This window comes from Astatotilapia calliptera, chromosome 18 (genome assembly GCF_900246225.1).
Source record: "Astatotilapia calliptera chromosome 18, fAstCal1.2, whole genome shotgun sequence".
Lineage (NCBI taxonomy): Eukaryota > Metazoa > Chordata > Actinopteri > Cichliformes > Cichlidae > Astatotilapia > Astatotilapia calliptera.
Window position 1 is genome coordinate 12,007,254 of NC_039319.1, and position 27,896 is coordinate 12,035,149.

Here is a 27,896-nt window from a genome sequence, read left to right on the forward strand (position 1 = left end):
GATTGTTCAAATAAACCAGCCTCTTGAGTATTGTTGCTGACCATGTCCATCCCTTTATGACAACAGCATACCCATCTACTGATGGCTTCTTTCAGCAGGATAACACACCATGTCTCAAAACTCAAATCATCTCGAAATGGTATACCTAATAAAGTGGTTTGTGAGTGTATCTTAATGAACATACTGAGATGGAAACGTCTAAATAAAATATCCCTTGAGAGATTTTAGAAATTCGTGTGGGATTTTTTCTCTGATGAAGACGTCAGATTTCTTTTAATTTACTGCTTGATGATTGTTATGTCTATTCACAGATTATTATTAGTGTCACAGAAAACTTTTGAGGTCCCATTCAATTATGTAATTTTGTTTTTACTATTTTAGCCTCCTTTGCTTTTGTCTGTCATACTTTCTTAGGTCTTTTGACAAAATTTGAAAACTCCTTTAGGACCATTGTTTTAATCGTCCTTGCTTCATTAATGCACACAAACACATCTTTCAGATCTCTTTCTTCACTTGTCCTTGCTGTGAATTCAAACAACTTATGACTTATGTATGTATGTATGTATGTATGTATGTATATATATGTATATATTGTACTATTCTTAGTTAGTGTATTGTCTGTCTTGTCTTAATGTTGGTTTAAAATGGAGCACTGTAACAAAAAATAATTTCCCCCAGGGATCAATAAAGTATTCTGATTCTGATTCTGATTCTGACTGTACGGCCACAGAAACAGCGCGTTTGACCTTACTGCTCCATACCTTAACATGTCAACGAGTTCACAGTCACTAGATGTCAATCCAACAGAGCACCTTTAGGATGTGGTGTAACAGGAGATCTGCATCATCTGCAGCATTTGTGTGATGCTATCATGTGACTTTGGACCAAAACCTGTGATGAATGTTTTCAGCACCTTGTTGAATTAAGGCTGTTCTGAAGACATAAGGGGGTCCAATCTGTTAGTACTACGGTCCTAGTACAGACCTAGTACAGTCTGTCTGTACTAGGTACCGATTAAAGTGGTCAAGTGTTCTCTCACTTTGACCTCTGACCTGGTAATCCACCATGTCTTTAACAAGTCCATTTGTGACGCATGAGAATCTCTTCTTCATCCCATCCTCCAGGGTCTCACGACGAGTTTTGGACATTTTCCAGGTGATCTACTTTTTATGTAAGACTTACGGTACAGACACCCAGACAGTGTGTTTGACCTACTAAAGCATAAAACTCGCACTTACTTGTGCAGGCTTTATTCTTGTTTGACCATGCTTGATTTCTACCTCAGGGGAAATCTGACCTCTGTGTGAAGTACAATAATGGTTAGAATATTTTTAGGTTTTCGTGGTTCACTACAGATTTAACAGAGCAGAAAGAGCATTATGTAAGACCTGGGCTGAGCAAATATGGAAAAAATCGCCTCCACAAAAATGACTTTTCAAGCTTAAGACTTTGATCATTCATCATTTTGAGTAACTTAAAACCAATATTACACTAGAAGACAAACACTGATTTCCTTTTTAGTCTGACTGCCACAGCTGCAAATTCTGATGCAGCAGGTGTCACACAGATGGGCATGGTATCCATGGAGATTGTGTTGGTGTTAGCCAGACTGCCCACTACAGATATATCACTTTATTTAAACCAGTAAGTAGCAGTACTTCTTTCAGATCTTGATAAAGTTTTTGGAAAATGAAGACATTTCGATTGGAGGATGTTTGTAATGGTTAAAGCTCCAGGCTAAGACATACAGTGCTGCAAAAAGGTATTTGCCCCTTCATGATTTCTTGGTTTTCTGCATATTTGTCAGACTTAAATGTTTCAGGTAATTTAAAATTAAAGTAATTTCAAAATTTAAGAAGGACATCTCAGGTAAATACAAAATTCAGTTTTAAAATGATGATTTAATTTATTAGGAGAAAGGGGCTATCCAACCCCTCTTATGCAATCAAACTTATCCAACCCTATGTGAAAAAGTAATTAAATGTATCATGTAAAGCTGAGTTTAATTTTATGAGCCACATCCAGGCCTGATCACTGCCAGATCTGTTAAATCAAGAAATATAACATGTCCAAATATAATATATCCAAATATAACGTGTGTGACAAAGTGAAGCAGGCTTAAAGACCTCAAAAAGCAACATGTTATGTCAGAATCTAAAGAAACTCAAGAAGAGATGAGAAACCAAAAAGGTCACAAAGGCTCATCTCACATTTGCCAAAAACATCTTGATCATCATCCCTAAGATTCTTGGGACAATATTCTGTGGACTTACGAGACAAAAGTTCAAATATTTAGAAGGTTTGTGTCTTACTACATTCCCAGTCAAATATAGTAGTGTGGTATTGTGACGGTCTGGTGTTGCTTTGCTGCTTAATGACTTGCTGTAATTGATGGAACGATGAGTTCTGCTTTCTACCAGAAAATCCTGAAGAAGAATGTCCACGAACATTTTGCAGGGTCCTAGTCATGATCCATACTTAAATCAGACTAAGATGCTTTGTAGTGACCCGGCCGTTCATACCCCAAAATCCTCCAGATCAAACAAACAAACAAAAACAAAGAACAGACGTTAGACTTCAGAGGTGCAAAGCTTCTCTGCTGGATCGGAGAAGAGAAGAGATTGAAATGATAAATTCCTTTAGGTTCCTGAATGTTCTCTGATCTATTCAAGAAAGAATAGATCACAGACTACATCTGCTCAGGAGACTCAGGTGAAGACATCACAGGTCCTTCCTTCCTGCTGCAGTCAGACTTTACAATCAACACTGCTCATTAGATAAAATCACAGCACTGACATGCATGTAACTGTTTTTGTCCAATATTATGTAAAATATAGTGAAACAGTACTTACACAGTGTGTAAGTAACACTAGCCATCGTGATCATCCGTCTACTTCAACATTATATTTTTATTCCATCCATCCATCCATCCATTCACTTCCGCTTATCCTTTTCAGGGGCGCTGGAGCCTATCCAGCTGTCATAGCCTGATCAAACCTTTGGTTTCTTATTCCAGACTGCTAGAATGAAAGTAACAGATGTTTGCTTTCTCCAGGAAGCAGAGCTGCATTTTTGTGGCACATGTCACAGGATTAAATTTCTTATTTCTAAATTAGGGTGCTGAATATACTAGCCTTACAAACTGTAATACAGCTCAGCCCAACTCTTATTTTACACTGATGAGTTTGACTTGTGGAGCACTCTCACGCCATCTGCTGGCAAATGGAAAAAAATGAAAAAATAAAGAAGAAGAGCACGACATAGATTATGTCGTGCTGTTAAAAAATAAATAAATAAATAACTGAGTTCAAGTAACTAAAAAACTAAACTAAATCGTTACAAAAGCATGCTTTTTGTTGAGGAAAATAATGCAAAATATCAACATGTGATATTTTGTCACCTTATTAACTATTAAAAGGAATTAATAACAACATTAGAAGCCATAAAAAAGCTACAGATGATTTTCTGTGAAATAAAGTAGAAACGAAATAGAATCCTAATTCCAGTAAACATCAACAAAATAAGTGATTTCTTACAGAGATAAAACTGTTGCTTAATGCAAAATTTGCATCTGCTAAGCGCTTATTGTATAAATCAGGCATATTTCAGTGCTGTGCAGTGAAATGTTGTTAATATAAAGTGTAAAAACACCTGAATTTAATTTTTCTGCCTGAGCTGAAGAGCTGGAAGTTGTGCTTGCTCCCTTTGGGTATTGAGGGCAATGCCGGAGGGATGCCACTCCGTGTGCGGTGACACTGCGGAGAGCTGTGTGCAGCTGTGAGGACCGCAGGAGAAGTAGGGAGGAAGGTGAATTAGAGTCAGAGCCAGCAAGCAGGAGAAAAGGAGGGGAATCTGTGTGGAGGAGGGGCTTCATCGAGGGAGAGAGAGGTTATAAGAGATGGTGGGGGAAAAAACGAGAGAGCGAGAAACTGTGCGCGTAATGGGTGAAGATGCTGTTGCCAGGGAACAGCGCTGAAATAGAAACATCCATTTTTTTCCTGCTCTCCGGAGGAAACAAACTCCGTCAGTGATGGAGAATCCAGAATGGACTGAATGTGAGGGAAACAGGTGATCCTGACTCCAAGTGGCCTGACAGAATCAAAGAGAAGGTAGGCAGTTGTTATTACGTAACCATCATAACACTGTTCCCATACGGCTGACATCATCGCAGCAGGATTAAAGCCTGGGGTGGGGGCATTAGAGTTGGTGGAGGGAGGAGGAGGAGAGTGATCATCATGAAACATGCTAAAGGTACACGGTCAGGATTATTGTTATTTAGATCAGAAAGCAGCACAGTGAGGACGCTGGGAAGGTGAGAGCGGGATGTTTCTGCTGCACGGTGACAGACTCTCCTCTCATTCGCCTCTCTACAGGAGGACACAGTTACTGCCTCAGCCTCCATTAACAGCAGGGGTAAACAACAAGAATTATCCAGCAGCCCAGGCCCTCAGCACACACCTGCAGATGTAATCAGCGATGATCCACACTCAGCAGCTTTAAGGAAGGGGGACCATCTGAAAGGGAAGCAGGGACGCAGAAAGCCTTTGTAATTACAGTATGTGAGTATCCTGCTTTTAAACCATGGTTTTCTCCGCTTTCCGCTCTCATAAAGAGCTCTTCTTCTGAACAGATTCTACTGATGGGAGGCCCAGAGGGCAGAACATCAAACGTGACATTCAGTGCTTTGTTTCGTTCTGTGACTGCACGCAATTAATCACTGAGACGGTTTTAGTTTTTCTGCTAATTGAGGACTGGCAGTCGTGACACAATAGCTTCTTTGCACGCATTTAAAGGCCACGCAAACACAAATTTTCTTTGTCAGCTTCTCAATAAGAGTGATACAGTAAGACCCAAGATTATTCTTTTTATTATTAGTTTGTTTATTCTGAAGTGGAGCGGGCTCAAAAAAGGAAAAGGGGAAATGTTTAGATCACAGTGGGATAACAGTCGTGGGAGCCGCTGGTTTTCTGTGAACACAAGCTGATCTGATCAAACTGCAACTACACAGTCAGGATGAAGCAGATTTCAGGTGTCACACTCTTCAAACAGATCATTTTTTTACTTTGTTTTCAGTGTTGTCAGAGATATTAAGAGATGTTGAAAAGATGAGAAGTTTTTAGGCTTTGGACATCATTCTCTTCAGGCTGTACATGACCACCTCTCTGTCGCCTTTAATCTTCAACTGTTCTATTAATGCTTATCTTTGAGTAAATGATTTCATAACAGAGACGAGCGAAAACTACCTCTCCGCTTCACTTGATCCCACCTGTTGTGTATCAAAGACAGAGTACTTGTCAGAAAAAAGTATGTGGTAACATTTATGCAAGTGTTGCGCCTGTTTCAGGTCTCAGGTTTGCCAAGCGCAACAGCATCAATAGTTCACGAGACAGCATTTGGGAAATGAGGACAGGCCTGCCATCTGGACATAAATCCCCACCAAACACGTGCCGCTGCAACATTACTTTGTGTCCATCAATCAGCAGTTCACTGTGCATGCAGCTGAGCCTTTGAAAGAGACATGCGCACCACAATAAACCACATGCAGTCATCGTGTGAGATCAGAGGAAGGCAACTTGAAATGTAATTTAAGCAGAAAGGTCTCAGTTAAAATGGCATTTAAGGATCTGCACCAAACACTGCAACTTTCTTATCAGGCAATGCAGTGCAAATACCTCTTTTCTCCATCATTTAGAATCGATTTACAATACAGCTGTACTGGGAACATGTAGCTGGAGGACCTGCACCTTTTAGCCCACATTTGCTGTTTTTTTATTCCACACATCAGTGCCAACCCAGTGGACAAATGGATCACAGTAAAGTCTGTGTCTGTAGCCTGAGGAACTCTGGCTAGGAGAGTGACATAGGGAGACACAAGACTTACACATGATGTTTACTTTGTGCATGACTAATCCCTAATGGTCAGGCTGCTATAAATAAAACACTGTGAACCTTTACATCAAATACCAAATATAGAGCATGATGTCATGGAGGGAGATATCTGCTTTGATTCTATATAATATGGAAGCTTAGATCATGATCTGCTTTACAGAAGCAGGTGCTTGTTGTGCCCTGAGGATCTGTATTGTATGAGAAACTGTTTATGTCACCCTCCCCCAGGGATCATGGGGAAGGAAACCCACTGGGACTTGGTTATGTCAAACTATCATTTCTGTGATTTAACAACAGAACACATAGGGCTAAATTGTTCTTGGGTTCAGATTTTGTTCTTAAATACAGTCTGCCCGACACAAACAAGACAACGCATCTACTCTGCTTTCCTGATCGTCCAATTCCAGTCTCTAATTCCTCTGAGTCCATTGCTTCACCTGTTTATGATATACTCAACTACTTTAGTGCAACAGCTACATAATGAAGTTCATTTTAATTTAACAGAGAGAAGCTGACAGAATCAGAGGTGGGTGACATATCCAAATTTTTGTGTCACCTCCAAGGGTCAAGCTTCATACATGACACATTTCCCATGATGCAACTAGAGACAATACTGTGCATACTGTGACTTTTAATGCATCTTCTGTCAAGATGATCCCACACCGCTGCAGTGAAGTTGAAGTCTAGGCTCTGGTAGTGCTCCATTGTGTGTTTTGTTCTATCCAAGTGCACTTTGCAGCATTTACAGTGTGTTTGGGATCAGTGTCATGCTGAACAAAATGATATTGTTTCCAATCTGACATTTTTCACATGGTCTTGCATGCTGGATCAAAATCTGATGGTTCTTTTCTGCATATATGTTTCCATCAATTTCGACATAATTCCCAACACCACCGACTGAAATTCAGTCCCAACCATGTTTTACAGACGACTATAAACACTCTTATATTGCTCCCCTGACCTTAGACATGCATCCCTCCATAAGACCTGTTTATGGATGGTTTTCAGTCTAGTTCTTGTGTAATTTGGCACACACCAGCCTTTTGTCCCTGATTCCCTTTCTTAAGAATAGTTTTGTGCCGCCACCCTTCTACTGAGGTCATTTCTGAGGAGACGTCAGTGAGGAGAAGAGAGATACATCAACTTAGAGGCCAGATGCATCTCTCATATTCTGTGCCACATCTTCTCTGTTTTGTTTTGTTTTGTTTTGTTTTTCCATTTTATAAGAACATGACTTTGAGATGCTGTTCATCTGCAGTAGATAGATTTTAGGTCTGCTACTATGTAGAATTTTCAGCTAAGAGCTTTGGGGAAACACCTTGTTGCTGCAAAAATGTTATTTTATGTCTGTCACATGGTGTTATCTGTGGTATTTTTCACAGATTCAACCAAAGAAACAGGAACAAATAATGTGTCACAACAGGCTGCTAGTAACAAAGTGCCTAAAGATATAATTTAAAACAGGTTCTTCCCCAGATTTTCTGTTAAGTGAAGATACAACACTGGTTCATCCCTTCAGTTAGGTGTCTTTTTTAATGCCCGAATGATTGACAGGTCAGGTTAAGCGTCTAAGCAAACAAAGAGATAAACAAACTCCTTGGTAGTGGCTTAAAACTTTTTTATGTTAAATCCTGATCATAAAGCAGCCACGCTCATCTATCTCCACTTTCAGTTTGTAATAAAGACAAGTATAAGAAGCCAGAAAAAGACATCATTCAGGTTGTGCAATTTGGGTGGAGTGTCTACTTTAATAAGGCTGCAACGACTGAATTAGTTAGTCAGCAGTGTGTTAAACCATTCGGTGAACTTCCTGGTGAACGGCTCAATGAATTCTTTTGTTTGTTTGCCTATTACAGCGAGCTGAAGCCCATCCTCGCTGTCAGAGGATGGGTACAGCGGAAGCCACTTTACGTATGGACAGCATGGAGGTTAAGGACGAGTGGCAGGATGAAGACTTCCCCAGGTACGAGGCAGAGAAACAAACAGTCTGTGTTTGTGCGTGCAGTTTGTCTGATTTGTGCAGAAGCTTTTTCAAAGAGATCAAGCTTCGATGGAAAGTCTGTCACATGTTGTGTGAGTGCGCGGAGGGCCGAAAGGAAGCAGGTGTGTACTTTCCATGATGTAGTCATCAGGTGTTATGTGATGAGGCTGTAGCAAGTCAGCGAACAAAATAGCAACCAGCAGATGGAAAAAGAGGAGCAGTCAAATACCTCGCAGTGTCCAAGCTATGGGAGACTAGCCACTCGCTCTACTGCTGGCCAAAATCTTTCTTTGACAGCAGGGGAAATATGCTTTTAGAAGCTGATCAGAGAAACCTTCATTATCTTCCAAAAACATCCACACATAGTACATGCAGCAAAGTCCTGTGACTGTCTGAAAAATGCTTTTGTGTCAGAATTACTAATGCGTGTGTTTAATGCATTTAACAAGGCTAAAAATATCTCAGGATGACGTCACATGAATTATGGTGGTGGAATATTAGGTAAGAGAAGTGGAATATTGTGATTCATCTGGGGGGATTTCAGACCTGGAGGTCTGTGTTAGAAGCAAATTATTTAACACTGAAAATTGTTTTTCTCTTCCCTACTGCTTAATTCGCTCTTGAATACTTGTCGGTGCGGTCTTAACCTTGCTTCTACATAGCTACTGACAATTTAATAACAGCAATTATCCAGCAGCTCCATCAGTCCATACTTGTGGTGTTTCAGGGTGTGTTTGTCTGTGTATGCAAGTCTCTGTTATTGCCTGTCTGCATATGTGTGTGCACTCTAATCTAGCCTGCTCAGTCCCTCACCGAGGTTTCAGCTGTCCTATTATAAAATCAGAGGGGAGTTGGTAATTGCTGGTGTTGCTTTCTCAAACGACAGGGTGAAATACATTTAAATCGGGTTTCGCATCGCAGCCTCTCTAAAAACAAAGGGCAAAGAGCAAAATGCTGGGACTGACTGTTAGTACTTCATGGTTTTTTAGTGGTTTTCATCATCGCAGATTATTTAGTTTAACAGTTGTGCTTATAATATACAATTATATAACAGCCAAAACAATCATTACTTGGCAGCAGGAAGACATTAAGCCAGATATAATTCTTATGTATGTACAATTATTTCCAATTTAACTGTTTATTTATGCTGCGTTCGTTTCCCTGCAGGCCACTGCCAGAGGATGGAGATGCATGTGGCCTCTCTGACAGCAGGACCAGTAAGTGGACTAAATAGACACCATTATATTTTTTATACAGACACACTCATGTTTATACGTATAAGGTGTATCCATACTTTCATAACATTTTGTCTTAGATCCTCCCACCACTCTGAATGTCGGCGAATCCATGACCCAACGTAAGCGTCGCACGCTGGTCGCCCCCGACATGAACCTGTCTCTGGATCAGAGCGAGGGGTCGGTGCTCTCTGATGACTTCCTGGAAACGCCCGACGACCTGGACATCAATGTTGATGACATCGAGACTCCAGATGAGACTGACTCACTGGAGTTCATCAACAACGGCAACGAGCTAGAGTGGGAAGGTACATGCATGTTCAAATTTAGCATCCAAAAACTTCTATGGGGGAAATTATTAGAACACATAATGAGGACAAATCAACAAACTGTACATAATCTTTCTGTAATGATATAGTTTTATATGGTAGTTGTAATAAACCAGAACAAATGTAGAATAGAGGCACATTTATTTCCGCAAGCTAAAAACAACACAATAACTATTAAACACACACAGTATAACAATGAAAACAATGACACACACTCTAAAAAAGAGGGAATGCTGGGTACTGTCACAAAAGACAAAGCATAACAATAAAACATGATATTACATTGTACTGTGTGTTGATTTAAACAAAGGAGAAAAGCCGAAGAGAGTTAAAAATTAGCCTTAACGCCAATTTAAGGCTGGTGGCTCTAACATTATCAATCCTAACTCCTGTGTTGCTCTGGAGCTCTAGCAGTTTTACAGTCTAGTGAGGGGTTACATTTGATCCTTCAGGTTCCAGGTATAAGGGAGGCTTTCGTGTCTGTGCAGTACATGAATGTAAGCACAGTCAGTGATCAGCTCAGGTCCAGATGTTACAGCTTTTTCTAAGCAGTAGTAGCTTTTCGTTCCCCTCTGCAGGGGCTTTTGTTAGGAGCCCTTTGGTGTATCCTTTGCTGCTTCTCATTCTTCACATCTCTTTTAGTTTTTTTTCCTCTGGATTTTCTTGTTCTAAATCTGTGCTTCCAGCTTTGATGGATCGTGCTGGTTTAAAACAAATAGCTGCTGGGTCTGTGTATCCTTTTGGGATGAGTTTTTACCCAGCTGAGCAGGTTTTTTTGTTTGTTTATTAAATTTTAGCAACGCAAGAAGGTCACATCCAAGGGGAGCAGATATTTTGCTCTCTGGTAACATATTTTTGATCGTGTGCTTGAGCCATGCAGTGACATCAGCGCTTATTCTATGCTCCATTTAAAGGCGTTGTCTCTGTCAGTCATGTTGAGTAGTTGTATTGTGCATTGTTGTTGGTGTGGCCTCTGAGCTGTCTGAACAAGCCAATACCACATATTTAGTATAAAGGTGAGCTGAAGAGTAAGCCTGCATTGTAAATGAGGTGGAAAAATTCAGAATTTCATGATATTTAATTTTACAAAGAAGGGAAAATTTGAATTGCACCAGGTTATGTGCAGTAACTTCAGCAATATTGTTGTTTACATTGACAAATATGGACCTTTTTTGCCTCTGAGGTGGAGCAGGTCAGCTACTAATTGGAAGGATGGTGGTTTGAGGCAATTCCAGTCAGCCAAAGTATCCTCAGGCAAGATGCTGAACCCCCAAATTGTTATTTGAATGTTAGATAGAAACATTTAGAAGAAGAAAAAGGTGCTTGTATGAATTAGACATGTTGTAAAAAGAGCTTAGAGTACATTTTACGTTTGTATGCTAAATGTCATCATAAATCGTGATTTATAGCTTTGAAAAGGTTCATTTCCCTTTGCCAGCTCTGCTCATGTTGGCTACATGTGTTGTGAGCAGCTGCTTTCTGGTGTCACCTTGTTTTCAGACGACACACCTGTGGCTACTGCTAAGCGTCTCCCAGGTGAGAGCGAAGAGGAGAGAGACTCGTCAGGTCGTCTGTGGCGAACAGTGATCATTGGCGACCAGGAGCAACGGATCGATATGCAGGTCATCAGGCCGTACCTGAGAGTGGTCACACATGGAGGTTAGTTAGACTGTTTCCCCAAATGGATTCCTTAGGATGGTTATGCTATTATAAATCTTATCAGCCCACTTCCTGGTATTAAATGTAAAACGTAGGTGAAATGTAAAAGAGTACAGACACATTTACATGTCCTACCTGCCACGTGATAATTTGCCACTACGAATGGAGCAACTGCATCTCTCTCTTCTGTCAGGATATTACGGGGAAGGTCTGAATGCCATCATCGTGTTTGCAGCCTGCTACCTTCCTGACAGCAGCTGTGACGACTACACGTACATCATGGAAAATCTCTTCCTGTAAGATCCTTTCTTTGTTATCACATGGCGACAACCTTACTTCCTTCTTTTCTCACTCTACAATCCATTAAACGTTTCCAATGTAAAAAGTCTCCTATCCAATGAGGATGTAAAATAATGAATCAAATAATTCTTAAAATTAGAGTGGACCTGTTATGGGTTTTTTTTTATGTTATTTAAATCCATACTGTTGTAATGGGAGAGCTTATATTAAAGTTTGAGATAGTGATCCCTGATTTCAGACTGCTCAAAATAGTCAGTTCTAAACGGCTTGTTCTACTCTTGGCGCTGTGTGATGTCAGTAAGAGAGGATATCCTGATATGGTCATCTCAGTCACGCTGCTCTGGCTTTGAGCATGGAAGCCCCGCCCCTTGACCTTAAAGGGAGCTAAAACAGTTTGTTTCTGATGAAGAAAAAAACCAGACGTCATGTTGAGAACTTGAGCCAGTAAAGTGCCTGAAATCTGTGCCATTATTTCTAATAGCCAGCAGGTGGCACTCCTGAGTTCAGATTCTAGAGAAGAATCCTCTGCTCCTATGACCTCAGTAAATCCCTCCAGTACTGTGCATGAGTTTTGAGTCACCCCTTTCTTCTTCTTTTTTTTCCTCCTGTCTTTTTGCAGCAGTGTAGAAGTCAGAATTGTTGTCTGAAGGCCATAAAATGACAAACAGATTTACTTTCACAAGTGGAGCATTACTAGGCATTATTGGCCTGAGATGTTCTAAGAGAGGTAGAGACCTGACCTGACACACAAAGACAAACAGGACAACACAAGCATGCATTCCCACCCTCATGCACAGGTATACAAACACTCACACACACACCCAACATAGAGACACAGAAATGGACGCCGTACACATACTCACACTCCCCATACACTCCCAGGTCCTGGAACCAACAACCCGTAGAAGGGCAATCAGCCCACAGACCCAGGAGATGGTCTCCTTCACTCTGGGATGGAGACAAGTAGACTTCCCTGGCCTCCGCAGCAGCAGAGCAGCCCAACAGCCTCATAACCCTAACCCAGACCCTGACCAGACAGCCAGCTCTTCCAGCCCTGGATGGCGAACAGAGAACGGGAGTGTGTGTGCTTCACTCCACCCGAACTATACCCACCCCAGCATTCAGGCAACTACCAGACTACATAAGCCAATAAAAACCCAGGTTAAGAGTTAGCTAAAGAGGCTCCTCGTTCCACCAATACACCCAAGCCCCCCAGGTCCAGCCAAAACCCCCGCCCAGAGGTACCCCAAGTCCCCAAGCCTGCCCCAGACCCACCCAGGAGTAACTACCAGACCGGTAACATTTGTTTGCCAGCACAGACTACCCAGCAGCGCCACACACAGACACCAGAAAACACCCCCATTAAAAAGGGGTGTTAAAGTATGATATGGATCGGGGAAGACCGTGGGCAACATGTTTGGCTTCAAAACATGAAATGGTGATGCCAAAAATACTCAGCCTAAAGCTTCAAAACAGGGCCTCACTAATCAAAGTGTAACATCCTGCAGGTACAGTTTATGAGATGAACTAGAGCTGGAAGTGAGTTTAATGGATCCCCCTTTAAATGAAAGATCATTTTATCTCCACAAATAAAATATCAGAACTCTTTTTCATCATAAATCAAATGAGGGGATTTTATGTGCTATTTTCATGTACAATTATAGGTTGTTCATGTCTGTTCTCAGGTATGTTGTGAGCAGCCTGGAGCTGCTGGTAGCAGAGGATTACATGATTGTTTACCTGAATGGAGCAACTCCTCGCAGAAAGATGCCTGGCATCAGCTGGCTGAAGAGATGCTACCAGATGATAGACAGAAAGTAAGATGAACAGTGTCAAAATAACTCGGAAAACAATTTGGGAAATTAGAAGATAGTGAAGCTGAAGATGTTCTTGATGCTAGAGATGAAGATAACCAATATACATGGGATTTCATGCAGTTAAAAGTTATAATGGGGATTGTAATAAACTCTGTTTGTTTCCTGTAGACTGAGGAAGAATCTAAAGTGTCTCATCATCGCTCACCCAACATGGTTCATCCGCACTGTCCTGGCCATCTCAAGACCCTTCATTAGGTATATTTATGACACATTTGGCCGTGAAAGCTTGTCTCTTAACAAATCTAAAAACAAAAGAGAGAAAGGGGAAAATAGGTTGGAGCATTTTAAAGTTGTCACATCGCTACACTGAAAACATTAAAAAGAGAAAAGTGTTGCTGTTTCATAATCAGAGTACGTATGTTGTGCTACGTGGCTGAATGCACATATATTTTAGGATTAATTTGTGACAGTAACCCAATGTTGTTTATATTTTTTGAAGTGTGAAGTTCATGGATAAGATCCGTTACGTTCACACCCTGAAGGAACTCGGTCAGATTATCCCCATGGAGCACGTGCAGATTCCTGAATGTGTGCTGCAGTAAGTACTCTCAGCCACCAAGGGTCCCTGTTGAGATGCTTCAAGTGTCTTTCATAGCTTATACTCTGCTTTGCAAGCTTACAGCAATATAGTCAGCTCCATAAGTATTTACTACTGAATGCAAGACTCAACTCCAGGTCTGTTATCTGCTTAATTTGTTATGGAATAAAGAGGGAAGAGGTCACGAAACTGTTGTTAGTCTATTGTTCAGTCACCACTGACTCTCTGACAATTAGGGAATATATAAAAATAGTTTTTATTCCTAATCTATTTTTGCAATACTTTTGTTTAATTCCTTGAATTAAAGTTGAAAGTCTGCACTTTGGTCACATCATTAATGTTTTTTTGTGATATGATGTCCAGAGGCAAAATTACAAAACATGCATCATTGTCCAAATCCTGACATCTTGAAAGAATTCAAACAGTCCAACAGTGTTTATGGATAACTAAGACTGATATACAGTTTTTCACATTTGTTTAAATGTCTGCTTCTCACTGTTTACTTAGATGGACTTGTGCAGACGAAACAGCAGGTGATTAAAATAATATTAATGTTTAAAAAACACTTTATATATGTAGCAAAGTTACAATGTGCCTCACGGAAAGAAATTAAAAACATATAAGAAATCCAACATGAGCTTTACAACTCTGAGTAGGCATTCACTTTTCATTTTTTTTGTTTATTATGGCAAACTGTGCAAGAGTGCTCAAAACTGAATTATGGCAGACTGATTTTAAAACAAATTCAAAAGATGATTGAGGCTTTGGAAGAACTGCAGTGCATAGTTAAACAGAAGAAACAGAGCCAACATCAGACAAACTTTTCCACTGTCGTGTGCAAAAGAAAGTCTCTGTGGAATCTGTGGAAAACCAAGTGCACCTTTACTGCTTCCATAGAAATTAATACATGCTGCTAATCAAATGTTAACACAACCCCACAATCTTCCCATGCAATGCTTAGAGAAACTGCAAAAAACCCAAGAGTTACATATCGGACTCTCAAGGCTTTGGTTAGCATGTTAAATTTTACCTTTCATGACAACACAAATAGAAAACGATTAAATAAGTGTTGCTTGTTTGGAAGGATTCCAGGGGAAAGTTTCGGACAGATTAGACCAAATGGCCGTAATACACAGCACCACATTTCAATAAAATCAAACACCACAAATCAACTGTCAAGCATGGTGGTGGAGGTGTGATGATTTGGGTATTTTGCACCTTGTAGCCATTAAGTCAGCTCTGTATACCAAAATATTCTAGAGTCAAATGTGAGGCCATCTGTCTGACTGCGAAAGCTTGGCCGAAACTGTGTCATGCAGGAGGACATGCAGCAAATCTTCAACACGATGGATGAAAAAGAAAAGGATCGAGTCCAGACCTCAACCTGATGAAATGCTGTGGAAGGACCATAAGAGAGCTGTCCATACACAAATGCCTTTAAACCTCAATGACATGAAGCAACACTATAAAGAAGAGTGAGCTGAAATTCTGCTTCAATTATGTGGGAGAATGATAAAGTCATACAGAAAATGATTCGCTTAAGTTATTGCTCCTAAAAGTGCTTCTACAAGTGACTGAATTTTATCTCAGGACTGCAGATTCCTTCAAAAGCCTTCTCTTTAACATGTCTCTGCATATGAGCTTCATCAACACAGAGCGATGAACTTTTAACTTCAGCACTGGTGAGAAGGATGTTACAGAACTCCTCATCATTCTGCATTTCTATCCCCTTTTCTTAAAGGTATGACGATGAGAAGATCAGAGCACAAAAGGAAAGGTGAGTCACATGTTTTCAAGTGATTTTATATTAAAATTTCTTTGTTTACACATGCTCATTTAAACATGCATGTTACTACTATGTGCCTCTCCCCCAGACTTGAGCAAGACCAGCAGCAGAGTAATTCAACACTCCCCAAAGAAAGGTGACCCAATTTTGTAGTACATACAGTCCTACAGCGCATGCAGCTACAATATGGAAAAGTACTCATATATTGTTGCACTTAAATCCCGTGGCTGCAAGAAGCCACTGATTTTATATTTCATCTGTTAGCGCACTAAAAATAAAACAACTTCCTCCATTGGCATGAAGAGCATATTATGTAAGAGGTTCACCAGCAAATTGATCAGTGCGTTGCTTCTCTTTAATGTGATTGTGAATGCTTGAACTTCTGCAGACATATAGATTTGATTAAGCAACACAGCCTAACATGGTTTAGACGACCAGGCAACATATTTATATTTGTTTATCGTCAATTTTAATCTGTTATTTCCAGGCCGAAGTCAATGATAGCAGAGGTTGGCCGTGACATCTGACATTAAGGTAAGGGACTCATCCATCTGAGTGCCTCTACATCAACTCTTCAGGTTGGTTTGTAATGTCAGCCCACAGTAATTAATCTTCGACATACATGGAAATGTTCTTTTCTGCACATATCTGCTTACGTGTGCTAAAGAGACACGATACAGTAAATCACATGCTGGACGATGGCCTGTCTTGGGCCCAAAGGATCAGCTTTCTGTTCAGTGGCTGTGGGATCCAAATTTTACTATGACACACTCGAAGATTTCCAATTCCTTGAAACTGTGCAGTCTCTGTGCAGTGCAAAAGACAACAATCATCCGCTTTATGCTGAGTTTGATGAGGTGTTGATCTAAAAATGCAAAAATCGCGCTTCAGTTTCCTTCCAGGTTTCCAATTCTTCTCTGAGAGTGCTGGACGCTGAACAGGAACATGTCATACACTGCTGACTGACTTCTGTCACTCACCCCGTCCAACTCATTTTCATCTTTGCCAAGTCATGTTTAACTTCTTTAAATTCCGACTGTGCATGGATCCAAGAAACGTTACTCAATCCTCAAACATCACCCCATGTTACATAAAGCACAGCTGCTTGTCTCTTCAGGCCTGCCTGCGTGCAACCAATCAATTCTATTTTTATTGGGCAAATTGATCTGCCCCACCGAGCCTGTCATTAACTGGGTGAAATGCCCACCACAGCCAGCCGGGATGGGTTAGGGCGGGTGAAGTGGATTATTTTAGAAACTGTCCCCGGCTGCTGACTGTTCCTATAGGCCCTCATATATCAAACGAGATGCCAGCCAGTGGACTGGCTGACATCTCGGGAATGGACACGGGGACTGTCCCCTAACTAAATGCCAGCACAGGAAGCAGGGGGAAAAAAATGAATGGTCAAACCTGATATGTGTCAAGTAGTTTAGATTTACTGCCGCTCACTGACACACTGCCAATTTTAACAACTGCATTACATGAAACTTTGTGACTGACGGGATTAAAGTGAGACTTAAACTTTCTGTATTTGCCTTGCAGAGCTTTAAACTGAAGAGCCCGAGGGGGGGTCGTAAAAACAGAAGCCCACAAGCTTCTCAGCTGGGATTATATCCCCTAAATGGATCTATTAGCCAGAGGACAATCATTCCTCAATATTCCTCTTGTTTCAAGTGACACGCTTGCTTCTAACAACTTAAGGTTCAGTTACACCAAAGCATCGCAGCTTAGTTAAATCAAAAACTGTCCTGCATGTCAAGTTGACCTTTACCTACAGCATGACTTTGCCTATGCGTGAATGAAAAGACTTGCCGGGAGCATTTTGTACATATTTGTAATATATTTTTGAGAAAAAAGTGTTTGCACACAGACGGTGTTGGTATTGTTTGGTTTATTGGCTATTTGCTGAAAAAAGAAGTGCAATGATATCGCTCCTCCTAAATGTTTCTGATGCAAAAAGTGTGTTTTCAAGTTTTCCGGAGTTGAATATGCAGGTGGCATGCTTGTTTATATCCTTCCTGTCTTTGTTACATTTGTTAAGTTTCAAAAAGTAATTTTGCAAGATGGGAAGAAACATTGTTACAAATGAAAAGAATTCTATTTAATAAGAGAGTTAAAATGAATTGCTTAGTGTTATTTATGAAAACGTGCCATTTACTGTTTGTAAAAAAAAAAATGTAATAAATGAGTGATCTAAAGTTTTGTCATGATTATTTGTCCCCCGCATTCAGCCTTAAGTCCTAAAACAGAAGAGAACAAAAGCACAGACTTGCTCATGTACGTTGCAGCTGATATTTTCATCCTTTTATTGCAGCTGCGTGTTTTCATCTTCGGTCCAGAATGTTTTTGGCAGTTGAGTTATTAACGGGGATAATCGTCAGTGGATGCTCGGTGGATGTCACCTGACCGTCCTGTGCTGCGTTTTATGGAGGTCTTAATGCCCTTGGAGTAACCCGTTTCTGTTTATGTACACAATACATAACCAATTAGAAACTGAACTTTGCCCTGCATTTTTTATTATATTTTAATCATGTTCTATTGTGTAAATTCAATCATTCAGATGTGAAAGAGAAACAGCTTGAGTTAAATTATGATGTTATATTTAATTATGTACTCTTAATTGTTATTTAGTTTTATAAGAATAATCTTGCCTTTTGAAATATGGATTTCATTCCATGAGATTGGAATAAAGAGACGCCTGACACACAAAGGCATGGAGCCATAACACATTTAGATTTTGTATTAATACTTGAAGCACCAGGAAACAGCCTGCCTCTGTCCAAAGTTCACCACCACCTCTAAAGCTGACTGAATAACACTGCTGTATGCAAACAAATCTATATTTGGAAAGAGTTTTTGACCACTGATTTTGGGATGAAACGATTTTCCAGATCCATGTTGTCCAGAAGGAGTTATGCAACATCCTCTGAAACCACCAAATAGCATTTTTTATTTTTTTTTTGTACATCTTGAAACTACACAGGCATTGCAGATCTGGTTATTTACTAATGTTGTGCAACCAGACTAGCTGCTTGTCTCTGCTGAGTTAAACTAAAATATTTATTACAGATCTACAGACATGCAGACAAGAATCTGCCTTTTTGTCTTCCGGTGTATAAGCCCTGGTAACGAGCGTATGGACATATATTTAAAAAGCCAAATTTAGACTGAGAGCAAAGGTAAGTCTGTCTTTTGATTCCAGGGTGGAAAACGTATGTGCACCACATGCTTCCCTGTGCTAGACCAGATGGTTTGATCCCCTATATGGAACAGATTTGTACTCTCCAGGTTCTTACGTGTACGTAACATTTTCTGTTTACTAACGCCAAACTACTACACAACATAAGACCTGTCAGTAACTTAGTGTGAGGCATCCCTTTTCCACTGAGACTTTCCTGGCAAAAAGACCACGTGCTCCTGTATCTCCAGGTCAGAGTTCAACTCCTTCCTACACCAACAAAGAAAAGCGCAGTAGTAACATAGATTGCTCAAATACTGTGCAAACAAAATGAACGCGAGTTTATTCCGCACACATCTGGGAATGTGCGGCAATCTGAGTTGATAAGCAGTGGGCGCTTAACTTCAAAGAAATAGCCGTGGTTTATCACACCTGTAGCTCGAGACACTGTGGTCACATGGCTGGCTGCCATTTACTCCAACTAGTTGCATCAGAAATATTCGTGACGCAGCAGTCAGACACAGCCAGTTAAATATAGTGCTCCTGGTTTTCATTTACCCAGAGCTGTCTATGCATGGAAAATTCCCCCTTAAAATCACAGGTTCCACACTATGCTGTGATGCAGATTGTTTGGAATATATATATATATGTGTGTATATACATATACATATATATATATATATACATATATGCACACAATATTACATTTTTAATGATTTTTACAGTCTACACCCTTGCTATATAGTTTCTTCCTTTATGAGAAATGTCCTCTGCATGTAAATCACAGTCTACTTTTAAATGGGAAAGCTTTTCAGTTTTTGCAAAAATACATCCCAAATTTTAGAACAAAACAAACAGCTTCCTGTTTGAGGCACTACATACGACCGTGGCACACACCTTAGTCTCATATTATTTTCTTTATCTTTTTAAGACGTGTATTGGGTGTGGGATTATTCGTGCATTAGATTGGCTGGTGTTCACTGACTCCTCAGAGCAGGTGCAAATTATGGGCTTTGCTTTCACGAAGCTGTGAGGCTCCCGAGTCCTGCCCCATCATTGGTGCCGTGGACTGTGAAGTGGCACCTTATTGGCTACGAGACAAAGCACGCTGATTGGTTTGGGAGGCTGTGACACTGAAGCCAAATCCTTTAAATGCACGGCAAAGACTTTGTCTATCAATGAAGTAGTAAAAGGAGGGGACATTTGTGGAGGAGGAGAAGGGAAAGGTTTTCAGTAGAAGCCTTTGAGAGAGTGTTTGCTTTGGCTGGGTTCCCTGCTTTTATTTACTGAATTCCAGAGGTGACCAATACAGAAAAGAAATAAGAAAAAATGAAGTTCATCATTGGCATAGGAGGGTAAGTCTTTTATATATATATATATATATATATATATATATATATTCATGTATCGATGTTCATTTATGGAAATTGAGAGAAAATAAAACTAAGTGGCACCCATTTCAGAGTGACCAACGGTGGGAAGACCACTCTGACAAATAGACTACTAAAGACATTACCCAACTGTTGTGTGGTGCATCAGGATGACTTTTTCAAGGTAAGATGCATGAAAGTATTTTATTTTTTTCTCATTTGAAGTAAACTTGAAAGCTAAAGTAATAATTTAATGGCATTAAAGTTGAGTTAGTGCAAGGCATTTTTATTTTTCATATGTCATTCGCTGCTTTAAAATTTGTCCTTGAAGACATTTTGTGCTCAGAAATAAACCCTCAGTCTGACCTGCAGATGTCCTGTCATGGCAGTAGTCTAGTAATGCATTTGGCTGATTGTCTCCTGGACAGCTAATGAAAGGGCTGAGCGTCCCCACTTAAAGTCAGACTTAAACCTCACTTCGAGTAAAAGAAGCCAGAAGGTCTTACATCTACCACACCCATCTTTACATGATCCACTCACAGTCAGTAAAGGATGACTGACGTCGAAAGCCTTTTTCTTAAACTTTCCCCTTAAATGTTTTTAAGCCTTTTGAAGACAAATCAGAATCTCTATTTCACAGACTCAAGATATTCCATCTCAAAGCATGTTTCACTATCAAGATGAGGCGACAACAAGCGTTAGTACCTTTTAGAATAGTTTTAAGATTTGATGAAAAAATTGTCAGATTTTCTAAGCCTAACGTTGGGAAGCGAATTCAGCCGCATTGAAAGCCGTCACCGTGTGTTCACTTTTGGTGGAGACGAGTCCTTGACTTGTCCTGTCCAGGTGTGATCAGTTCCGACTGGTTACTAGGTTGCAGCAATGTTTTGTTGGTGACTGTTATTTCAGAAACCCGATCAAATAGAAGTCGGGGAGGACGGCTTTAGACAGTGGGATGGTAAGAATGGATTTCGCGTAAGAAAACCATGCAGTAATGTACTCTTTCTTTCCTGCACATTTCTGTAGTTTGGTAACCAATCAATCCTAAACTTTGTGATATTCAATCAAATATTCTGTGGATGCTAGAGACATTCACTAACCATGACTAATGTGTGTTAAAGCACATTGGTGAGGAGTGTTGGTTTCGTGTGTGGTAAAACGTGCTCTTCTCTTTTCTCTACTTGTTCTGTATCAGTGATCACCGCTCTGGACATGGAGGCTATGATCAACACTGTCAAAGGCTGGCAGGAGAACCCCATCAAGTTTGCCCGCTCACACGGCGTGAGCCTGTCACCTGAAGCTGAAGAAGCCGGCTCTGAGGAGAAGGGGATCCACATTCTCATCGTGGAGGGGTTCCTCATCTACAACTACAAGTGGGCTTCCCAGGACCTTACTCATTTTTTCTAAACTGTGACCTACAAACCTTCTGACCTCTAAACCTTTTGAGTAATCTGACCTCTGCTTTCTCCGCAGGCCTCTTATTGATGTCTATGACAAATGTTTCTACATTTCCATTCCTTATGAGGAGTGCAAAAGGAGGAGAAGGTAACAAGCTCCTGCAGTGACTTTACCAGAATCCCCTTAAGAGCTGGACACCACAGCACAGCTTTTAATAACACAACAACCCCACACTGATCTCTTTTTCTCTGCAGTACAAGGACATACACGGTCCCTGACCCAGCCGGCCTGTTCGATGGCCACGTCTGGCCCATGTACTTGAAACACAGGAAAGAGATGGAGGACAACTGCGACAGAATAGGTTTGTAAAGCAAGTGCTTTTCCTCTTGAAATATAAATGAGACTCTGCATCCTCGCATTCGTCCATAAGCCTAGCCACAGATCTAAAAAACCTATTTAACCACCAACCAGTGAGCAGAAATGCTCTCATACTCCTTTCATTTCTGTGCAGAGTACCTTGATGGGATGACTTCAAAGGAAGAGATTTACAACAAAGTGTATGAAACCATTAACAACTCCCTTCTAAACAGCTTATAGGTAAATAAAAAAATCAAATCTTGGACATTTTCACTGACAGATCAGTAAAATCATTTGATTCCGTGTGACTAACTTTGCTTTTCTCTCTCTCTCTTTACAGCAGAACGGGTCTAACAGCGGATTTGTGTATAAACTTGTAAATATAGAAATCTGAGTAAATGTATAACATCCGTTCAGTAGCTCTAAGCCTGATTTGTAAATAGATAATCATGTAAGATATGAAGAACTAATGGCAGAAGTGCTGCGTTTTGTATAATCCTCTGTAACTGTTGTTTTTCTAACAAAGATAAGCCACCTCTGGACCGCCCAGTGTTTAAACACCAGTAACTTTGGTCTTGCTGTATTTAAAAAAATAAAAATAAAGTCTCACTGTTTGGAAGGATTTTTGTCTCCTGATTTAAAACCCCACTGAAACCACTTCATGTTTCCTGTTTTTCTTCCTTCTGTATCTCATGAAACAAACACACATCCGCGTAGTTCCTCTTTTGAGGCACAAACCTAACATCTGGCTGCACTTGAATGAGCCTTCTTATCATATAGATAAGATTTAGTGCTCCACAATAGTAGGAGTGGCTGATTCCCCTTTGAAAGACAGGAATTGAAATGTTTCAGGGAAAAGTTATTTATTAGACCTGCCTCCTTTTTTTCTCAAAACTTCTGATAAAGCAATATATTAAATGTACTTGGAGCATTCATGCATTTAAGAACATGGTGAACAAACATATATAATATAAAAAACTCAGTCATACTCATTAAAGGTCTTTTACTTTTAATCATCTATTTGTGTAACTAAGCTGAATGATTTGTCCTACACACGTTGCTCATTTTTCATAGTGTGTATAATTTTGGTGATTAATGTAGAAAATAATAATTAACACAGAGAAGTCCTTCAGACATTCTCAAGTTTATTCAGAGTCATTCTGATCCTCATTCAGAGAAACCTGCACACCATCTTCTTCTACTGCTTATAACAACAAACGCTTTATGTAGTCTTGGAGAGAAGAAGCGGCAGCTTCAACCAGTGAGCACTTAACAAGACACAGTGTCTCCCTCTAAGGCTCTTGTGAAATTAACAGCGTGATATTTCTGTAAGCTCTGATGGGGAAATGATTTTCTCGCTTACATCTACTCTTAGAGGTCACAGCCCACCAGGAGGTCGTGCTAAAGCTTTAGCACTGGGAGGTAGGCTGGTTGAAAACTTCAATATGCTTCCCAGAGGTGTTCAACACCCCATCCAGCAACATTACACGACCTCTCTATCACCTATTCTGTAACACTCCTACAGAAATAAAGGAGCAAATCTTTCATTTTTGGCATCAGCTTCAACAAGCAGCAGTGTGAACCATGTCTGCACTTCTTCAAAGTCCTTTAGAATCACCCACATAGCACAATCCCCGGCCTCAGCCGACAGAAACAAGGGGAGACACTGAGCAATGCATTTTCACTTTTATTGATATTTTAATATCAAGCACCAAAATTAATTATATGGTTACAATAAGGGGTTTTAATTACTCCAGCTGATGACACAGAATCATTTTTAAACCATTAAATGGACAATTTCTGCTGTAAGGGGCCAGTGACAACAATAGCAATACTCAGTTCAATAGCTCAGTGTTGGATAAAGGTTTTGGTCATAAAAGTTTACTCATACTGTACATTACTGTGAGAAAAGTCCAGCCAGCTCTGTCCCTGGACTTGGCAGATCCACAGAGGGTGTGTCGGGGAGAGTTCAGGGTCTTGTGATTCGTTTCTTGGAGTCTTCACATGCCAGCGTTGGCCTGCAGCAGGGGGTAGCTGCTCTGTTAGTTTATATTTAGGCTAAGTGCCTGAGGTGTCAGGGGAATAGATTTAGCATGCCTACAGAAATCACTTATTGCCACACACCCACTCGAGGCTCCGCAGCCCAGTCTGACTCAGGGGCTATCTGCCTTCATGCAACCGCCCAGTAAGGTGAGAACCTCGATACGTGGCATGTGCTCCCACGTCACCCCAACGCCATGGAAACCCCCAAATAAAGAGCCGGGGTGTCCATATTAGGGTGGAGAGGCAGTGACACAGGAGATGACTGGCTGTCACAAGCTCAGCAGAGCCTCTGTATGAGAGAACGAGGACCCCTGAGGTATGTGAACAGTTGTGGTTTCACCAGTGAATGAATGACAGGAAAATTTATGGTGGCTCACTGAGACAAACATGTATGAACAACTGAATCAGTTGTGGTCTATCATATGACTTACACGTGTAACAATAAGCGGGGATTAAAACATTTCAAATATTTTCAAATAACTTTTAAGCTCCTTTAAATTAATAAACCCACCTCCATACTTACTTATGGATCCCACAAGGTTGAATTGTAGGTGATAAACAAACAAATTTTTGTGAGTTACTATAAAATATTAAATGTTTAATTGGAGATCTTCAACTGATTTGTCATTTTTGTAATAGCCGATAACATAAAGAACTGCAGACACAGCAAGTATTAAAGGGTAATGTTAAATATCTCTAAGAAAAGATGATAAATTAATAAAGATTTAGGCTTTTGTGCTGAAAGTGCATGTTAGCTTAATCTGCATGACTTCTTCTGCCAGTCAAACACATGACTGACCATAATAGAGTCATATGTGTATTTTGGTCTTAGGCCAAAATACACACATGACTGTATTCTGGTCCTGTCCTCCAGCAGTATGTGTGTTATTGACAGCAACTATTAGAAACTCGACCCACCTGATACCAACAAATGATCCTGGCAGCAGAAGATAATTAACTCAAGTGAGGAGGAAAAACAGTTGTGTAAAAGAAAGCTTCGCAGGACTTTATGCAGTTGTGTGAAAAACGAACCATACCCTGTTATTCAGTCACTTGTAGAACCAACTTTAACAACAATAACTTGAAGTAAAACTTCATTAACTTGAAGTAGTGACTTTCTGTTTATCTGAATTTTGGTTCACTGTTCTTTGCTTCAGTTCATTGAGGTTTGCAGGTATTTGTTTATGCACAGGTCCCATCACAGCATGTCAGTCAGGTTGAGGTCTGGATTTTAACCAGGCCATTGTAACCCCTTATTTCCTCTCTTTTTCATCCATCCTGTTGCAGATTTTATGCTGTGCTTGGGAGTTTCAGTCAGTCTTTAGCTGTGAGACAGACACCTGCACATTGACTCTAGAATACTTTGGTATACAGAAGACTTCATGGTCGACTCAATTACTGCAAGATGCCCCGGTCATGTGACTGCAATACAAGCTGAAATCATCAACCCCTGCTCTGCTTGGTTTTTGCCAAACATGGTGCTTTGCATTTTGCCCAAGTATCTCCGATGTTGTCTCATCTGCCCAAAGGACATCGTCCCAGAATTCTTGTGGTTTGTTCAGATGCAACTTTGAAATCTAAACTGTTGTGCCATATTCATTTTAGAGAGAAGACGCTTTCACCTAGAAAATCCTCCAAACAAACAACAGCTGTTCACTCTTTTTCTAATTTTTCCATTGTGAACTTTAACATTTGACATGCTAACTGAAGCCTGTAGAGTCTGGGTTCTTGTTCTTTGGGGTTTTTTGGCTTGTAATGAATTTGTTGGGATGTCCACTCCTGAGAAAAATGTCCACTGCCAAACCTTTGCTTTCATAGAGGTGCTCAGAGTTCCTGAGGAATATTAATCAAGTGCATTTGATTACCAGCACCTGGCTGCTAATTACCCTCTTAATTCCTATGGAAGAAGTAAGGGTGTACTTAGTTTTTTGTTTTGTTTTTTGACACGACTGCACTGAGTCCCGTGAAAACATTTTTTTTCACATGATTGTACACTCCATGAATTAATGACTGACAGTTGCTATTAGAAACTGCACAATTAGTGCAAATTGACCCTCCCAGCAGAAGAGCACTCCACCTACTCAGGAGCAGACACATTGTTTAGTTAACATAAACAGGCTAAAATTCAATAGTTTAGTCTTTAATACTTAACATGTACCACGCAAGAGTGATTTAATGTAGTTTTGGATTTTCATTGACTTGCTCATTGTTAATTATTTGAAACAATACACCACATGGCTGATCGTTTATTTTTACAAGTAAACACAAGATTCGTTTATTAATATGTTTTTTAAAAATGTGATTTCATCATCGAACATAAAAATGTATAACAGCGCTCAACCTTTAAGTACTTTGGTATACTACAGTGTGGCTTCAGAAACTTTTCTTAAACTTACAGAAGTTTCAGCACCAAGTTAAAAAACATGCTCATCATATAGATTAGCCCATAATAAATCAATATATAATATATATGTATTAGATATAAGGCATGATTATTATTTATTGGCTGTAATGTTGCAGCTTGTTTTTGCTGCTTTTATAGAGTTTTGTTTAATTTATTACAACACATCACACTGAATATTTTAACAAATGATCCAAATGTGGAAAATTATTCACATCTTAAGTTTTAAATGAAACAAAGTTGAATAAAACTGTAAAAATGGAACCACTCAGTAAAGTAAAAGGACTCTGACAAGCTTAACCTTGAAAACACAAAGTTTTTGGCCCGGGGTCACATTAAGGCAGTTTTTAATAGGTTACATATCAAAAGTTCACCAGACAAATCGCCACGTGTGAATGAATGAATGAAAACGTGACGATGGACGCAGCAGCATGTGTCTCACTGATGAAATGTGAGGAGCGCTGACGGGCTGATTTGTGCCAAGGGTTAATCAAAGATAAGCAAGAAGCGTTTCACAAGAAAGCTGACGCTCTGCCGCTCCGACAGCCTATAATTAATCTTCCACTAGACATTGAAGCATTTTATTTCAGGTTACACTAAAAAAAGGAACTTGTTTTATTTAAAGCTTTTTGCTTTAACAGGCATTAAACATCCACATGAGCGCAGAACCCAAAACAGTTTACTAACAAATGTCATTTTTCAAGCATTTTTTTTTCAGTATCTCACCTGTATTGTCTCCCCATGATCTGTGGTAAACCCTCTGGATCTATCATTATACTCCTCAGAGTGGCAGTGTGAGGCCTCAGGGGAAAGCAACAGGTATATTCCATGTAGGGGAAGTTTCTTGTGGTAAAACCATTTTAAGACCATCATCTTCCTTAACAAGAAGCAAAGCTGTGAGCAGCCCTGGATACCTAGATTCACGGGATAAGATATATTCAGTGTAAAAGAATTAGTCACCCGGGGAAGGATCTGCTGCTGCTGCTGTAGGTGTACCATGAAAACAACCAGAAACTGTTTATTTTTATTTCCAAGCACTCCCAATTCACAGTCACAGATTAGTTTTTGTGGCAGCATTTGTCGTGATTTGTTTACTTTCAGTTCAGACACACAAGAAAGACTTAATTCAACATTAATACTTACTGGCTACATTTTGTGGGTTACTTGTCCTGCTCGGGAAGTCTTGTGCCAAACCAGTGCCGAGGATCTGCGTCTGTTATAAATCTAGATGCAGGGGCGGTGCCAGACTTTGGAAGAGAGAAGGTTTCTCCAGCTAAGAATAGAAAAGCATGAAGGCTCACCATCTCGATGCCCTTTTTGGCAGAGGAAAGATACTGCGACACTTCAGCAGCACTTCTCCATATGTCAGTGTCTTTTAACCTGTTCGTGACCCATATCTAACTCATACCTTACCTGAAAAAAAGATCCTGCTGATGTTAATCAAACTCTCAGCTAATTTTCAGATTTAAAACTTAAGACACACAGTAAAAGAAAGTATCAAAGTATATTTGTTTGTCACAATGAAATATTATCTGTATTTATGTCCCTGTTCTTT

General features: G+C 40.1%; 2 protein-coding genes and 1 long non-coding RNA gene across 7 annotated transcripts; 2 read left to right on the forward strand and 1 right to left on the reverse strand.

Moving 5' to 3' along the window:
* The first annotated feature begins 3,880 nt into the window (after nt 1–3,880).
* atcayb (ATCAY kinesin light chain interacting caytaxin b) lies at nt 3,881–17,792 on the forward strand. Of its 3 annotated transcripts, none has more exons than XM_026148805.1 (14): nt 3,881–4,109; nt 4,374–4,555; nt 7,746–7,852; nt 9,038–9,087; nt 9,186–9,413; nt 10,935–11,093; nt 11,287–11,389; nt 13,079–13,210; nt 13,379–13,465; nt 13,710–13,808; nt 15,550–15,585; nt 15,683–15,730; nt 16,082–16,128; nt 17,137–17,792. In XM_026148805.1, exons 3-13 carry the CDS (start codon nt 7,776–7,778, stop codon nt 16,119–16,121), a joined length of 1,059 nt encoding a protein of 352 aa, XP_026004590.1. In that variant the 5' UTR covers nt 3,881–4,109; nt 4,374–4,555; nt 7,746–7,775; the 3' UTR covers nt 16,122–16,128; nt 17,137–17,792. The 3 variants fall into 3 exon arrangements, with proteins under 3 accessions (XP_026004590.1, XP_026004587.1, XP_026004588.1); XM_026148802.1 differs by having other exon boundaries at nt 3,882–4,109; nt 4,374–4,559; XM_026148803.1 differs by lacking the exon at nt 3,881–4,109 and adding an exon at nt 4,177–4,251 and having other exon boundaries at nt 4,374–4,559.
* On the reverse strand, nt 13,451–27,598 carry LOC113010031 (uncharacterized). Of its 2 annotated transcripts, none has more exons than XR_003270276.1 (3): nt 27,485–27,597; nt 27,068–27,255; nt 13,451–13,512 (listed from the first exon to the last, which is right to left on the reverse strand). It is a non-coding gene; the product is annotated as an uncharacterized LOC113010031 (long non-coding RNA). The 2 variants fall into 2 exon arrangements; XR_003270277.1 differs by lacking the exon at nt 13,451–13,512 and adding an exon at nt 23,572–23,915 and having other exon boundaries at nt 27,485–27,598.
* nmrk2 (nicotinamide riboside kinase 2) lies at nt 19,932–22,554 on the forward strand. Of its 2 annotated transcripts, XM_026148806.1 has the most exons (8): nt 19,932–20,127; nt 20,236–20,326; nt 21,052–21,100; nt 21,338–21,515; nt 21,616–21,687; nt 21,795–21,901; nt 22,052–22,137; nt 22,238–22,554. In XM_026148806.1, the coding sequence occupies exons 1-7, from the start codon at nt 20,102–20,104 to the stop codon at nt 22,135–22,137; spliced, it is 609 nt and encodes a 202-aa protein (XP_026004591.1). In that variant the 5' UTR covers nt 19,932–20,101; the 3' UTR covers nt 22,238–22,554. The 2 variants fall into 2 exon arrangements, with proteins under 2 accessions (XP_026004591.1, XP_026004592.1); XM_026148807.1 differs by lacking the exons at nt 19,932–20,127; nt 21,052–21,100 and having other exon boundaries at nt 20,263–20,326.
* Nucleotides 27,599–27,896: the final 298 nt, after the last annotated feature.

Coding starts and splice junctions, on each gene's coding strand:
- nmrk2 (XM_026148806.1), top strand. CDS start 20,102: ATGAAGTTCATCATTGGCATAGGAGG. Junction 20,128..20,235: donor TTCATCATTGGCATAGGAGG/GTAAGTCTTTTA, acceptor CACCCATTTCAG/AGTGACCAACGGTGGGAAGA. Junction 21,902..22,051: donor GGACAACTGCGACAGAATAG/GTTTGTAAAGCA, acceptor ATTTCTGTGCAG/AGTACCTTGATGGGATGACT.
- atcayb (XM_026148805.1), top strand. CDS start 7,776: ATGGGTACAGCGGAAGCCACTTTACGTATGGACAGCATGGAGGTTAAG. Junction 11,094..11,286: donor GAGAGTGGTCACACATGGAG/GTTAGTTAGACT, acceptor CTCTTCTGTCAG/GATATTACGGGGAAGGTCTG. Junction 13,809..15,549: donor ATTCCTGAATGTGTGCTGCA/GTAAGTACTCTC, acceptor CTTTTCTTAAAG/GTATGACGATGAGAAGATCA.